Raw genomic sequence first — 15,691 nt, forward strand, 5'->3', positions numbered from 1 at the left:
AAAGTCTTTTAAAAAACTGCGATTCTAAAGTTGCTAGTCTATTTATTGTATACGAATCATTACTGAGAAAGATGTTAAACAGATGCCTTTTACCTGTCACTGTTACATGTCTCTCTGTTACATTCGTTAGTAATGGAAAAGAGTACACTTTTGAATGACATAAAAGTGTCATTACGTACATATACTTTGTGGTCAGTTCTTACCTACTGACTTCTATCTTAGGTAATCAAATGTAGTATTTAGACGGTGGTATCCGGACTATTCCAGTGTTCTGTATATTGGGTTTTAGAAAATAAGGAATTAAATAAATATTACCAAAATAGATATAATTAAATTTTTTGTTCCTTTTCGTAATGTGAATTTTTATGCACGATAAGCGAATGGTTCGAAAAATATGTATAATTCAACATTTTAAACTTTTTTCTTCAGAGTGAACTGAAACTTCAACTGATAGAGCAACAGATAAAAGGTTTGTCCTTGACTTTTAATTTGAACAAATAAGTGCTTATCCTTATGCAAAAATTCTACTAGGTCATGAGACCATGTTTTGAATCTAAAAGTACGTGATTTCGAGCAACATGTTACAGTGTAGTTCAAAAATCCTGTGTCCGTTTGAAAAGAATAACAATATCAAAAAATAAAGAAACAAATAAAAAAAATCAACGGTCTACCGGTCGCACCACTTCAGATGAGTGATGCCTGTTACTCCAAACAATGCTACGTTCATTAAAGGGACTCCACTGAGGTTTAAAAGCCTAAAAACATAACATTTTAATTTCTTACCTTAATGAGCTGGGGTACTTTTAGACAGAAATATACAAAGATAGTTAAGAAGTATACTTTGAAATAATTGAAAATCGTATTTATATGCTTGTCTTAGTCCGATTTGAGTGAAACGCTTTTTATTTTGGGTCATTTATTTACAATGTGAATAATTATTCTGGAAAAGCGAAGTGCGCGAAAGATCTGAAATTTTGCACAAAGATTAGAGGTCTAAACCTACATCAAATGGTACATTTATATGGAAAAAGATTTTTCAGTTCCATCATATCAAAAAAATTCAGACGAGTCCCTTTAAAGTCTCATATTTTTATATGTAATTAAACAAATTTTGAATATTTCACAGATTTAATAAATACACATGATACTATTTAACAAAGTTTCACAATAATGCAATTATATAAACAAACAAACGCACCAACGAATAACGGCTGTTAATTATTGTACGGCAATAATTATCATTATTATAAAAATCCTACTAAATCGTGTTCTTAATAGTAATTAAATTTTTGCAGTTTGAGTTTGACTTTCAAATAATAAGGTGTGAAAATAGATTATAATTGATGTACATATTAAAAAAATATAAGCAACTCATTTAAAAGTAAATTGTAAAAATATTTGTCAATCAGGGGTCAACGTATGTTGATGCGTGGTATTTATTATACATCGTTATCGTAGCCTAACTAATATTAATTGCAGGTAAAACATTTTTATTGGCTGCTCAAAAATCTAATTTGCATAATTTATTCTCTTACTACTTATGTCTAATACTTTTAATTGTTCCACCAAATGTCCCTGTCACACTGTATACTGACAATTTGTATTGCTCCTTGTATGCCTCTGTGTAGAAAGCATACACCGACAGACCTATTGATCATTAAAAAGTCATGCACAATGTTTTCCTGATTGGTTAATCACCCTGTCAAATATTCTGATGACGAAATAGACATCTATTTTTTACACTTCATCAGTGAACTTGAGTGACCTTGGGGGAAATCAAGATGCAAACCTGTCAGATTATACTGTAAATTACAGCATTCTTAAAATAGCAACACATATTTTTCAGTTACCAATAATAATCTTAGATATTAAGTAGATTTATGATTTTTTTTATTAAATTTACGGTAGTAGAAAAGGAAACGGATTGGGTAAGTTGATAACGTGGAAAAAAGCTATATAGGGAAAAAGATAAACTCGAGAATATGCGTAATTACAGGGAAATCTGTTGGTACCAGTTTTGACTGGATGACTAAATAACCCGACGGACAGTTTTGTTTTCATACGATATTAGTCTGGCTGCCGATTTTCCTGCGCCATTCTCGTTTTTTTAGCGACAATGGCGCAAAATCGAGTCCTCAGCAGATCTCTGCATATTTGATTTACTGAAAAAAAGATACTTGACCGACGATGTATTACCCGATTCACACATACAAACGACAGCTTGTCTAGCGAAAATTAAGTACAAAATAAAAGGATTTATCGTCAATTTGAATGTGTTTCTCCCCCATTTTACTTAAAGTACAGAATTAAATTGACCAAATGAATAAAATGGTTTATCTTTGAAAATTAAGCAGTCATTGCTAAAATTATGTGGTCAAGGATCATCAGCAAGCTTGGTCATCGGACAAATGTTAATATTTATTAATTAAATAAAAGCAATTCAGTTCAATACGATGTTTTCATAACTTGATTGATTATAACATATAAAGAAAAACTTGAATTGAAGATAATGATAATTTTTTAAGTAAACGTACATGTAACAACCATCCATTATCGGAGAAAACTTTTAGTTTAACGAAGTCTTAAACATGCAATAATTTCAATATCGATATCTACATAATTATACTACTTATTTATACTATTGTCATCGCACTTTTGTAAAATCATTTTAATACATGCATGTATGTGATAATAATGTACGTAATAAGAGTAATAAGTTCTTCATCAAGATATATTTCTGTTGTACCAGCGTGTACACCTATACTGTAAGTGGGTGTAATACGTAATAATAAGTCTCGTCTGACACGCGAGAGTAAAAAAACGCCAAAATGGCGGCGCCCATGAACTTATTTATCAAGTAAAAAGTAGTGTCTAAAACATGAATTTCTCAGTTATACGGTTGATTTCAACAGAAAAACTGTCATGGTACCTCTTTTCAAATGATCAATATTTATATAAGACAGATATTAATCTATCCATTCCTATTCCTTTAAGAAAAAAGAACATCAAATTTCTATAAAATAAAGTATTGCTTGTTGAAGAATATTCAATAAATATTGAACAGTTTGGGTGTTTTAAAGTTACAAACAAGTGTTGGTCATTTAGAAACTAAGCTGTAAAATATTTGGTCTAAAGATATATACTTTCCATTCATATACATACCGAATTACTTAAAATAGGACACGAATATATTCTGTTAAGCATTATTGAATATTATTTACATAAATTTCCGTAATTGCTCTAGTTGTGTTTTCATTTACAGATAAAGAAAATGAGCTTCGGCTTATGCTAAATCTTAAATCTGCTGGAAAACAAGAGAATCTTAAAGGTACTTAATGAAAATAATACTTAAATATCTGCGAATTCTCCACTCTAATCAATAAAGATTTGTGAACATTAAAAAGAAGACAAAAAGAAAACAAATTAAGAACATTCTTGTTATTTAATACATTTTCTTGTTTGAAAACTTAAATGGAGTTGAACTAGCTATATTTAAAAAACATCAATATTTCATGGTCAAAATCTGTTCCTTGTTGTTCTTGCATAAGAACTGCGCACGTAGGTAAATATTAACGAATACGGAACATGCTATAACAGATATAATCACTCAATATGATATGCATGACTCAGGGCGCCATGGAAAACGTGTATAGAGAAATCTGTGATACATTTATAAGACAAAAAAATAACGAATCGCAATTGTAACTTATTTAAGAATGGCGCTTATACACAATGTTTGCGTAAATTAAAAGATGCATATTTTTGTGCAAGTCAAACCGTGTTATGTTTTTTTCCAGAGCACTACTTGCCTGATCTACAGATAAAAGTTATTGCTAAAAACGGTGAAAAATCTGCTGAAGGGAATCAACGAATTTATGAAGTAATGAGGGACTATATTAAAGATAACGATAGTATGACTTGTTCGTCTATTGATGGAAGATCAACTGATACACCAGTCTATCACCTCGTAGATTTCATCAAGGCCATAAAGAAATGCCGTATCGTTGGTATTTCTACCACTGACCAATCGTCAACAGACATACAAATCAACTGCCCCAGTTCGAAGACCATGGAGGATGTTTTGAAGTCCATCATCAGTAACGAATTTCAACAAGAACTGTTTGACCTTAGACGATGGCTACAAGTGCAATATAACATCGAATCGAATGACATAATTGCCAGTTGCTCATCAAATGGCATAGATAAAGCAAAACAACGTCTGCGTAAGTTAAATATGGATAATAATGATATTTGATATATTTTATATTTAACAGTGTATTCTGCTCCTGTCGGTGCATTTGCAATCAGTGCATATTAATAGTAATTTATTAATCAAAATTAATTAAAAGAATGTTTGCTATATATCGTTAAGATATGTAAGGATTATTGAAAAACTTAATACTTTTATTCTGTAAACACAAAAATATGTACAGATATTTGAAAACGTAAAACTACTGTCTTCAGACTTTACTGACGTAACCAAAACTTTGACTTGTGCCGAGCATCAAAATACACAATGTACTCTCTATTGTCCTGACCATAACACGTTTATATGTACAGCATGCAGAGAATCAAGACATAGGTAATTATACATTTCTTACAATCAGTAATTTATAGTGATTAATATAGTACAAAAGGTATCAAATTAAAGAAACAAATTTTAAAATCGTGCAACAATGACTGACAACTTATCTGTCAGAAACATTTAAGTTTGATTTCACTTAAAAATGTGTAAACAAATTCAAACAATTTATTGTTTGACAAAAATAATAATTTGATACTTTTATTGACCCGACACTTTAATTTTATTCCTCATTTTACATATTGAAATAATTTAGATTTATTTGGTAAGAAAGACGAATGACATCACCTTTGATAAATATTCGAGTGTTGACAGAATAATAAGTCTTTTCATAATAGCGATTGGCCGATAAAACATTTAGTCTACACTCAGATACAGTGAGCGACTATATAGTTTCTTTTGATCCCGTGATGTGGTTTTGACCCCGCTGTTGCTTTGACGTTAATAGCATCCGAGGTTAGCCAAAATTATTCGTTTCTGTTTCCGGAGCAATATGACCTAAACTGTGTTGACCAGTACGCCGCAAAACCAGACAAACAAAACTAACAAAATATTATTATATCGGCAAATTCCAGCATTCCTTATAGGTTTTTTATATTTATTAACCAGTTAACTTTTAATTAGAATAATACCTTAATTCCAGGTATTTATTTAAGGGATTTCCCGCTGGTTTGTCTTTTGTGTTGTGATATTCTGACATGCCTATTCTTTATAATTTACCAAATAGCATTTTTAAGCTTGTAATTGCTGTTATCACACATGTTTTTGTCTTGAAACTGATCATATTCATTTTATTGTGTAAACCTGTAAACTATTATTGCATGATTATTATTATTAAAATTTATTATCTTATCAGTAATCAAAATAAGCTCTTTAAAATCATGTGATGCACCTATGATTCAAACATCATATCAACACCCTTCTGTGTAATTTAGTTACTCATACATTGGTTATTATGTGTTTGCGCTGTAATTGGCACTTCATTTATAGGGAAGATAATTTGTACATCTTATGAATGTAACAACCGTTTTCTTAGCATGAGGATTTTTTTCACTTCGAGTTTGTATAACACATTTCTTAGAGGTGAATACTTGGTTGCTGCTCGCCATTGTGCGATAATGGCCCGACGATGTTCATAATGACCCGAGGATCCAAACCCTCGGTGTCCATTATCACCACACGGCGGACAACAACTAAATATTAACGTCTTTATAACCTCCGGAATACCGTTGAGGTCATCGTGGTCAGCAGATTTAATGTACTGAACGTCATGCGAAATAATGATGACTAGCTAAACGTATTGCACTATCGCACTGTCGTAATTGCATTATCACAGTGTCGCCATCACACTATCGCTTTGTCGCATTTTCGTACTGTCCTCATCGCATTATCGCAGTGTCGTATAATCACGTAGACTTAACGGTTTTCCATAATTACCTACATTTAAATATCGCCGATTATCTTGGTTGTCGCATTTTTTAAGAAACGTACATGCTGTCAATTTATACAAATATGTCTGTCATTTAGTTAAACAAACTAACAATTGATAGAAGAAAGGGGTGCAGACCTTTTGAACATATGCTTATAAATAAAGACGAAACTTACAGAATCATAGGTACACACAATGTGTACATACATTTGGTTATAACAGAGGCCGGTTTCTTTTTATACACAAGTTTTTGGCAAATTCAACCCATATTTCTGCTCGCTTTAAAAATGATTCAATAGCAGAAAATAATCGAAATTAGGTGTGGAACTAGTTTTCCCCAAATTTTGTACGTGCAACATAAATTGATAGAATAAACCCGGAAATACACACCTTTTAAATCTTCGTGGGACAGAATTGCAATAACCTACGGAGATAAAAAAGCTTAATTAGGACTTTATAACTCCTACGTAGGAGATATAAAAACCTAATTATAACTCCTTCGTAGGAGATAAAAAAAACCTAATTAGGAGTTTTAAAGTCCTACGTAGGAGTTTAAAAGTCCTACGTAGGACTTTATAACTCCTACGTAGGACTTTATAAGTGTTATAAACTCCTAATTAAGCTTTTTTATCTCCTACGTAGGAGTAACAAAGTCCTACGTAGGACTTACAAAGTCCTACGTAGGACTTACAAAGTCCTACGTAGGAGTTATAAAGTTCTACGTAGGAGTTAAAAAGTCTACGTTGGAGTTTAAAAGTCCTACGTTGGAGTTATAAACTCCTAATTAGGCTTTTTTATCTCCTACGTAGAAGTTATAAAGTCCTACGTAGGAGTTATAAAAACCTACGTAGGACTTTATTAGTCCTACGTAGTAGTTACAAACTCCTTATTAGGCTTTTTATTCTCCTACATAGGAGTTATAAAGTCCCACGTAGGAGTTACAAATTCCTACGTAGGAGTTATCTTTTTTATAGAACATGTTAAATTGGCACCAGGACGCTTCCATAATAACCGTTGCCTGTATTTCAAACCAGTGATTTATTGTTTCAATTTTCAAAACAACCTGTGGCTTTCTGAAGGGGAAAATATAGCGTGATAAATCAGGAAAGGGGAAGATCAAATTCTAACAACCGAGGATGGTTAACCAACACATGTTTTAGAATGTTTAATTTCAATTCAATTTAAAATCCATAATACATACAGGGCCTATCTGTAGGGACAGTGTTCTGACTTATAATAAGCTGATATAAGTCAGCTGCTGTTAAGTAATGGCTCTTGTGAAAAATGTGCAAAGGGAATTTAAGGGGAAAAATAGTAGCATTTTAGGGGTAAATATACCTATTTAGGGCTAGGGGAAACAGCCTTTATTCGGTTGTAAAATGCAGGAAAAAAATCACTGCAAACAAGTGTATATGTACTTTTAATGTCTGTTAATCTCGGGTACATGTATAACAATGTACATTCAAAAATTGATTGCACACTTAATGTTTAATAAACTTGGTTATAGAAGCATTCTTAATGTGGAACAGATTGCCCTGATTCTTTCCAGTAATGACGGATACATAATAATTATGAACTGATTTACGCTGGATCTAATGGACTAATACTTACCAAAGGCAGTCGATGCGTGGCTTGGATAGTATACATGTACATGAACACGACTACTCATTTTTATGTCCTCGAATGGAGGCATAATATAATCGCACCGGACTGTAAATTTGTCATACATTGAGGGATTTGAAATAACTTGGCACAAATGTCTACCACATCAAGACAATTTGTTGCGTCTAAGAACCACACCCCTGCCTCAAAGGTCAAAGTCACACTATCATTTTGAAATTTCACATTATCGCAATTAGAGTAAATAGGTACACACATTCGTGTCCGGACTATAACTTTGTCATGCATTGAATGATTTTAAAATAAATAGGCATAAATGTCTAACACATCAAGACGATGTGTCGCGATTAAGAATTAAGTCTCTACCTTAAAGGTCAAGGTTACATTTTGAGGTTTCACATTATCACGATGAGAATTATTAGGTACAATTAATCGTGTCCGGGCTGTAACTTTGTCATGCTTGGAAGGATTTTAAAATAACTTGGCATAAATGTCTACAACATCAAGACGATGTGTCGCGTCCAATAATCACGTCCCTACCTTAAAGGTCAAGGTCACACTACTATTTTTGAAGTTCATTTAATCACAATTAGAGTTTATTAAACAGGTACACACATTCATGTCCGGGCTGTAACTTTTTCATGCATACAAATCTTGACCCGGATATTCACGCCGGTACCGACCTTCGCTCAATCCTGACTATGCAAAACGGGGCCCGCATCAGATATATCACGGTCAGGATTTGTATACATGTAATGTGGGAAAATTTAAAAAGTTAACTGCAAATAACTAACTGCATTTTCTGTTTCAACTGTTTGCATGCACTGACATTAGTTTGTTATTAAGAAAAAGATTGATTTATGTTCATAATCGTCTTCTTTCGGCTCGGTCAAGCGATGTCCGACTTAGACAAAAAGTGCATTTTCGCTTTTAAATTCCATCTTTTGTCGTACCAACTGGTCTAATATTGTACATTTTCGAAATATAAATCATTTCTGCGTAGATTGCACTTCATTTGGTGAAAATTGGTGGGTTGACAACAAAGATCACGGAGGTGAAATAAAGCCTGGTGGTGGTTCCGCTGGCGAACCTTTCTCCCTTTACTATATTTATAAAATATTATGGATGGAATTTTTAAAAGTAACTTTAAAATAAGATATTTTAAGAACATTTTAAGTGAAACATATATTATCAGTGAAAAGAAAAATTATAAAAATAAGTGGGCGTGGTCATGTACATGTATACTATCCAAGCCACGCACCGACTGCCTGTGCTAGTTATCGATGGCACCGTTACCTCTCAAGCGGGAGAAATCATTGTATACGGCAACAATGAGCGACCTATTTTAATTAATAGATATACATTACTTATTCAGGAAACAACAATGATATTCGAATAGTAGTTTAAATCATAGGAAGAATTCAGTGGTAATGTCACAAGGCATATTAAATATACTGGAAAATATTCCCTTCCATAGTTATTGTCTATGTTCAAATCTTAACGTACGCGCCCTTTAAATTCATATTGTATTAATAGTTATTGTTCATAGTTAATTTAATTTGAAATTAACCTGTTGTTTGTTAGTTTGTAAGTAACGACTTTATTCAACGAGGCTTACACATTCGGTTTCCCGATCTTCCAAGTGGGTCACAGCTGAAGTACACAAGTTTGATTCTTTAAAAGAAGCCTGCGAGAGGTCTTTTTGCTGCTGTCGAAATTTGTTTAATTCGACAATATTTGGGGATATTTTTGCATAACAGACACAATTACAATTATTAAACAAAATAGAATTTATTATATATATTGCAATGAAAGTTTGTTTTACATTTCATCTTTTTTAATGTTTTAAAAGATTATATGCCGGAGAAATGGACTTTTTTCTTGGCGCATTAGGGATACTTTTTCTACAAAAAAAAATGTAAAATTACTTAATGTAAATTAAATGATATATATCATTTACATTTGTATTTTAAATTCAGTTCCCTTTGTAGAAAAATCATATATATATTAAAAGTATTTTCAAATAAAAGTTTCTTGTAAAGTTCAATAAGCAAATTTTCGGCCACTGTTAAACATTTCCTCTACATTTTCCAAAACGAGTATAAAGTATGTTAATCAAACAAGTTTACATAAAAAATGTTGATATCATTTGATTGGAGTAAACAGTAAATACTGTTATATACTGTTATACTGTTATATACTGTTTATTGGAATAAACAGTATATAAAGCTGCATGCCTCCAACCACAATATTAGAAGAAAATCAAACTTGAGAAATTTGTGCCATTTGTGCCAAAAAAATCTCCCTTTGCGTTATTTAGATATACCGGTTCAATCGGTCATATAATATGTTTGTTTGTTTTGAACATTGTACGCCTTTTGCCAACAGTATTTTAGTCATATAGGCGGGTAGTTTCCTAACCATCGTTCCTGGAGACTTACACCAGTACTAGACAACCTTCCTCCGCGCTAAACTAACAAAAAAAAGCATATCCCGGGGATCGAACCCACGCCAGAGAGTTTACTGGATTAAAAGTCATCGTCATTAACCCCTCGACCACGGACGCGGTATATCTTGTGCATGGTGATATTGTAGCTATAATGTTCACTGTTACTATTGATCAGAACATGAAATAGTAAAACGTTATTCAGAAAACAATACGGTAATCGATTTATACAGTAACAGAATGAAGCGTCCATGCACGTAGTGTTAAGTAACGTAAATGATATTTTCCGATTTTTCTATGTACCGATTTGTTCACTTCGATGTTAATTTTTCGTTTAAGTTAAGCCGTGTTTTGAAACGGGGCATGCGCAAAACAATTTTTGTAGACTGCTCCTAATGATTTTACGCTTAAAATGAGATTCATTCACTGCAATCAGATACGCAAAAATGGATGCCGCCAGCAATCAGTCTGAACACTATGGAGAGGTCTGATGACCTCTCCAATAATTACAATGAAAAAACAGTTTAAATATACACCATATAAACACAACGTACGAGGGGTCATTCAAAAAAATATTACTTGAACGTCAGCGTGTACTGTAATGAAAATTTATCAGCATACCTTGTAGATTATAATCGACACATTTTGAAAGGAACAATTAAATGCGTCAATAAATAATTATTTTATATTGCTTTTGATAAGCACATACTCGGCATTCGGTGCAAGATAGAAAAGTGCAGTTAGTCATCGTATATGTTTTGCTAAATACTAACAATTTACGTAGAAAGCCGCCCGCTCAACATCGCATGTTTCTTCTAGGACGTCATTTAAATAAAATTCTTTAAAATTATGGACGTCATTTCTTTTAATTTTTGTTGATATCGCTAGAAACGCCAAAACGCCGTTATTGTTAACAACGGGAAAATAATGGACACGCAGAAACTAGAAAATCGCGCAATCATAAAATTTTGTTGTAATTTGGGAATGATACCTACTAAAACATTACAATCAGCAGGCGGGAAGATAAAATAAAATTTCACGATCATTAGTGATGTAAGTGGCATAAGAAATTCAGTGATGGAAATTAGTTTGAGAAGCAGTAACGGTCATTGACTGCGTAACGTTCAAAATTATTTTGGAGTGCGCCGCTGTCGCCGACATGACTTTTGTGTTTATGTTAAATTAAATATTGTTGTTATATATGAAGCTACTTACATGATTTTTTCTATGTTTATTTGTTAAGCAGTGTTAGAATTTCAAATTAATATCTCATATATATTTTAAGCAACAAAGAAAGTCAACGAATTTTTGGTTAATCCCTCGTATACACACACAATTGTCAAATTGAAATGTTAGCCATGTTATTAAATGTCTATAATTGAAGTCATGTCATTAAAACTAGTGTAAAAGTCCATAGAACTTTCCGCACTATGCTAGATGATTGTATAGCTAGTGTTTTCGATATTTTTGTTCGTGATATATTTTGTTTTCATAATCATAAATGGAAATTGTGTCAAAAAAATAATTGTTTTTTTTTTTATTCATACAGCACATGTCTTGGAATAAAAGAAGTTATATCTGAAAGGTCTTACGTTGAACAGAAACGTCGTCTCAACATCAAAAGTATAAAAGGAACGTATAACGTTTGGATAGGTAATTCCTTAATAAATAGAGACTACAATGATCAATATAAGTGTGGTATCACTAGTGTGTGTATGCTACCTAATAGTGAAGGTCTCCTTGCTGACTTCAGGAATAAAAGACTGAAGAAATTGAACAGTTCGTACAAGGTAATAAATCACTGTGATGTACCTGAATGTCCCACTTCTGTGTGTTATATAGGCAACGATACAGTTGTTGCTGTTTTAAGATGCAATTCCATACAGTACGTTAATGTGTCGAGTAATATAAGCCTAAGACAATTATTGAAGCTAGATCATGATTGTCTCGGTCTAGCTTGTCATGGTGACACACTCTATGTTAGCAGTAAAGACACAATTTACACATATGACAAATACTGTAAACACAAGCAAGTTCTCTATCATTATCCTAACACAATCTCCAGTCCCTTCATTGCTGTAAGTGACAATGGTGAGCGAATCTACTTCAGTGCAGATACAGGTCTAACTACAATAGATGCCAAAGGAAATCATATATTCAGTTCACAATTTGACGGTTATTGCTTACATGATATATGTATTGCTGGTGAAGGTATTGTTCTTGTATTAACAAACAAAGTTCATCAGCTGGATTATAATGGGGAAAAGCATCGGACTGTAGTTAGCATGCCATTAAATATATTTTTTTCGTATTCTATGTGTTTCGACAGAAAAAGGTGTAGACTTATTGTTGGTGGTAGTCAAGACAAGATACATGTTTACAAATGCGAATATTTGCCAAGTTAGTTAATAAAATTGTTTTGATAAACCAAGAACCAAATGAAAAATGCATCGCTTATCTACTTTTGTTTATTTAAATTTATAAGTTTGTATGTTTGCTTATTTCTTCATCGAGTCATTTATTTAATATTTTGATATCGCACTTAAGTACCTTGAATGTATTTGTAAGGACTTGTATATATTATATAACTTTTGCATAATAAAGGTTGAATAGTTACGAGTTTGAAACTTTTTTTAATTTAAATTGAGACTATTTAACACTAACACAAACTTGTTGAAGGACCAACGAATGAATTTATCTCGCATATCGTCATTTCTACTAAGGCCTAAAATAAAATTTAATTTGTTTCCTCCTGCCTACCTACCCAACAATTTTGCTCCTACTCAAAATATGTTTTCAAGTTTTGACCTTCAAGATCAATGTCATTTGTAAGAGAAGGTCAATTTCAGTTTGGTCAACTTGACTGTCTTGTCAAAGTGCTATTGTGTCCAAGTATGAAAGTTATACATTTGGAAATTGCAAAAAGATATGTGACCAACCTTAATTTGTTTGGAAGGCAAGGGTTACAGCAATGGCAACAGCTGTAACAATTGCTGTTTTTTCTCCGATAACGTCTAGCTAAAATAAGAACTTAATTTCATTTAAAAGAAAAAAAATATTCTTATGTACGACCTTGTCTATGATTTATGCTTAAGGAAGAAAAAAATGACCAGATTGATAAACAAAATGCCTGTATTCATCTTCAATGTTTTAAAACCCCAAAATAAAAAATAATTGTGAAATATGAGCCCCTTAAAATATACTAAGTTTAAGAGTATATTTTGAGGGGGCTCTTATTTTTTTTTAAACACTAAGATTAACACAGGATTTTTTCATCAATACGTTCATATTTGTTCTTCCCAGGTCTGATACTCGAGCTTGTGGTTCCAAAGCCTTTATAACTGTTCATGGTTTTTTTTGCAAATTGCATATTTGTAGCTGTGATAATGATAATAAATTGTGAATTTTAAAATATTTTCCAAGTTTATGAGGGTAGCTGTCAAGAAACGTCTGACCATGACTAAATTAAAACTTGACTTTTTTAAATACCAGCATATGCAATGTCAACCTCATCCATAAAATCCTACAAAAATAAGAGCAGAAACTGCATTTTTTCCAAGTTAACAAAGGATAACTCTGTTAAAATTCATCGGACAAAAAACAAATTCGAACTTGGCTTTTATGGTCAAATACCTGCAAATGCGATTTCAAGCTTCTACATACTTTTCTACAAAAGTGAGAGTGCGAAAACTGAAAAAAATCTAACGTTAAAGAGGAATAACTTTGTTCAAAATCACCGAACCATAACCAAACTCAACCTGCGTATTCCTATGACATATCTATATATTAAATTTAAGTAGAACGTGTATAACTGTTTGCGAGATAACAGGATTTTTTTAAGTAAAAGGGGCATTACTTTGCTAGAAAACATCAAACTTTGACCAAATTCGAATTTGACCGGCGTTATCCTTCGTATCCATATGTCAAATTTGAGATGAATGTGCACAACAGTTGGAGAGATAATGAACGGAAACTTCCAAATTATTTTTTTTTCCAAAAGTCAAATGGGATAAATCTGTCAAAATATCATTGAACCATGGCCAAATTCGGACTTGACCTGCTTATTCTTATGACATTCATGTTGAAAGTGTACAACTGTTGGCGAGATAATGAAAAGAAAATTTCTCTTATTTTCTCAAAGTTAATGGGGTAAAAATTCATCGGCCGAATAGGATCTTGACCTGGGCATTCCTTAGACGTATTCATATGCCAAATTTGAGTTGAATGTGTACAACTATTGGAGAGATAATGAACATGAACGGAAACTACAGTATATGCCACCAGCCATAAAAAATAAATATCCCTTTTATGTCAATCACCGTTGTAATGCCCAAACGAAACCTTGATTAGCATAGATTGTCTTAGATTTAAACTACGGAGGTATTTCTATTTTATGTCGCAGATTTCAAAGAGTATTGCTAATATCTCTGGGAATTTTAAACTGTTCCCGTTGGTATACATGTATATATTCAAAATTGCTGCGCTGAGTTATAATTGTGTTCAGTATTTTAATAACAAGACGCCCGTCATAAAAGATTTTGATAGACATGATGGCATTATAGATATGCATAGCAATAGCTCCAAGTGTGTTCTTGATTTTTGAACTGGATAATTAATGAAATAATACATTTAATGGCAGTGAACATTTCTACAAACTATCATAAAAATTCTTCTATATAGGAGATATGCACTTGATCAAGTCCGGATTTTTTATCATCTTAAGTGACCTTGACCTTGCATACATTGACCTAAAAAACACGTGTCTTGGCGTTTGTCATGATAATCAATATTTTTGCTACAATCCCCCAATAAAGGATGACTTAATGGTATATATACTCATCTTCATTTTTATATAAACTTTAACCCCGATGTGTTACATAGACTTAGCTGCAGGGACCTGAATTTATGCGCCTTACACTCTGCCTCGCGATGATGAACATTTGTACCAAGTTAAATTAAAATCCCTTTATGCAAGTAGAGATTTTGCTCCGGACAAGCCTTTTTCAATTCAATGACCTCTGTGTGACATTAACCTTTGACCTACATACCTGATGGGCACGTCAAAGCTTCTCAAAGAAATTTACATTTCTATGATGTTTCATTAAAATCCCTCTAGGCGTGTAGGAGATATGCTCTGCAGAAAAATATGGATATTTCATTATCTTTAGTGACCTTGACCTTGAATAGATTTACCTAAATTACAAGTATTACAGATGTTGTCATGATGATGAACGTGTGTTATAATTCCTCTATAAATGATGACAAAATGGTCCCAATACACATTTTAATATTTATATTTGAACTTTGACCCTTTTATGTGATCTTAACCTAATCCTCTCGGACCTAAATTTTGCGCGCAACAGTCCACTGCACAATGGTGAACATTCGTTCAAAGTAGTATAGAAATCCTTTAATGCAAGTAGCAGTTTTGCTCTGGACAAGCATTTTTCAATGACCTCGGTATGACCTTGACTTTTGCCCTAAAGACCTTGTCCATGCCCACGACACAGCTTCACATAGTGGTGAACATTTCTATGAAATGTCATTAAAATACCTTCATGCATGTACGAGATGTGCTCAGAACAAACAAAAGACACCTCACACTGCGTTCCTT

General features: G+C 32.6%; 1 protein-coding gene across 1 annotated transcript; it reads left to right on the plus strand.

The window, feature by feature from the left end:
• Positions 1-387: 387 nt before the first annotated feature.
• LOC132727759 (uncharacterized) lies at positions 388-12,675 on the plus strand. The gene is made up of 5 exons (XM_060713336.1): positions 388-469; positions 3,263-3,328; positions 3,798-4,223; positions 4,465-4,582; positions 11,627-12,675. The coding sequence occupies exons 2-5, from the start codon at positions 3,286-3,288 to the stop codon at positions 12,480-12,482; spliced, it is 1,443 nt and encodes a 480-aa protein (XP_060569319.1). The 5' UTR covers positions 388-469; positions 3,263-3,285; the 3' UTR covers positions 12,483-12,675.
• Positions 12,676-15,691: the final 3,016 nt, after the last annotated feature.

Source organism: Ruditapes philippinarum, unplaced genomic scaffold (genome assembly GCF_026571515.1).
Source record: "Ruditapes philippinarum isolate M1 unplaced genomic scaffold, ASM2657151v2 ctg4259_1_1_1_1, whole genome shotgun sequence".
NCBI lineage: Eukaryota > Metazoa > Mollusca > Bivalvia > Venerida > Veneridae > Ruditapes > Ruditapes philippinarum.

What these genes read in the sequence shown, in the direction of transcription:
- LOC132727759 (XM_060713336.1), top strand. Translation starts at nt 3,286, where the DNA reads ATGCTAAATCTTAAATCTGCTGGAAAACAAGAGAATCTTAAAG. An exon ending in TAAAGCAAAACAACGTCTGC is followed by an intron (nt 4,224 to 4,464) that starts GTAAGTTAAATA and finishes TACTGTCTTCAG; the next exon opens with ACTTTACTGACGTAACCAAA. An exon ending in TGCAGAGAATCAAGACATAG is followed by an intron (nt 4,583 to 11,626) that starts GTAATTATACAT and finishes TTATTCATACAG; the next exon opens with CACATGTCTTGGAATAAAAG.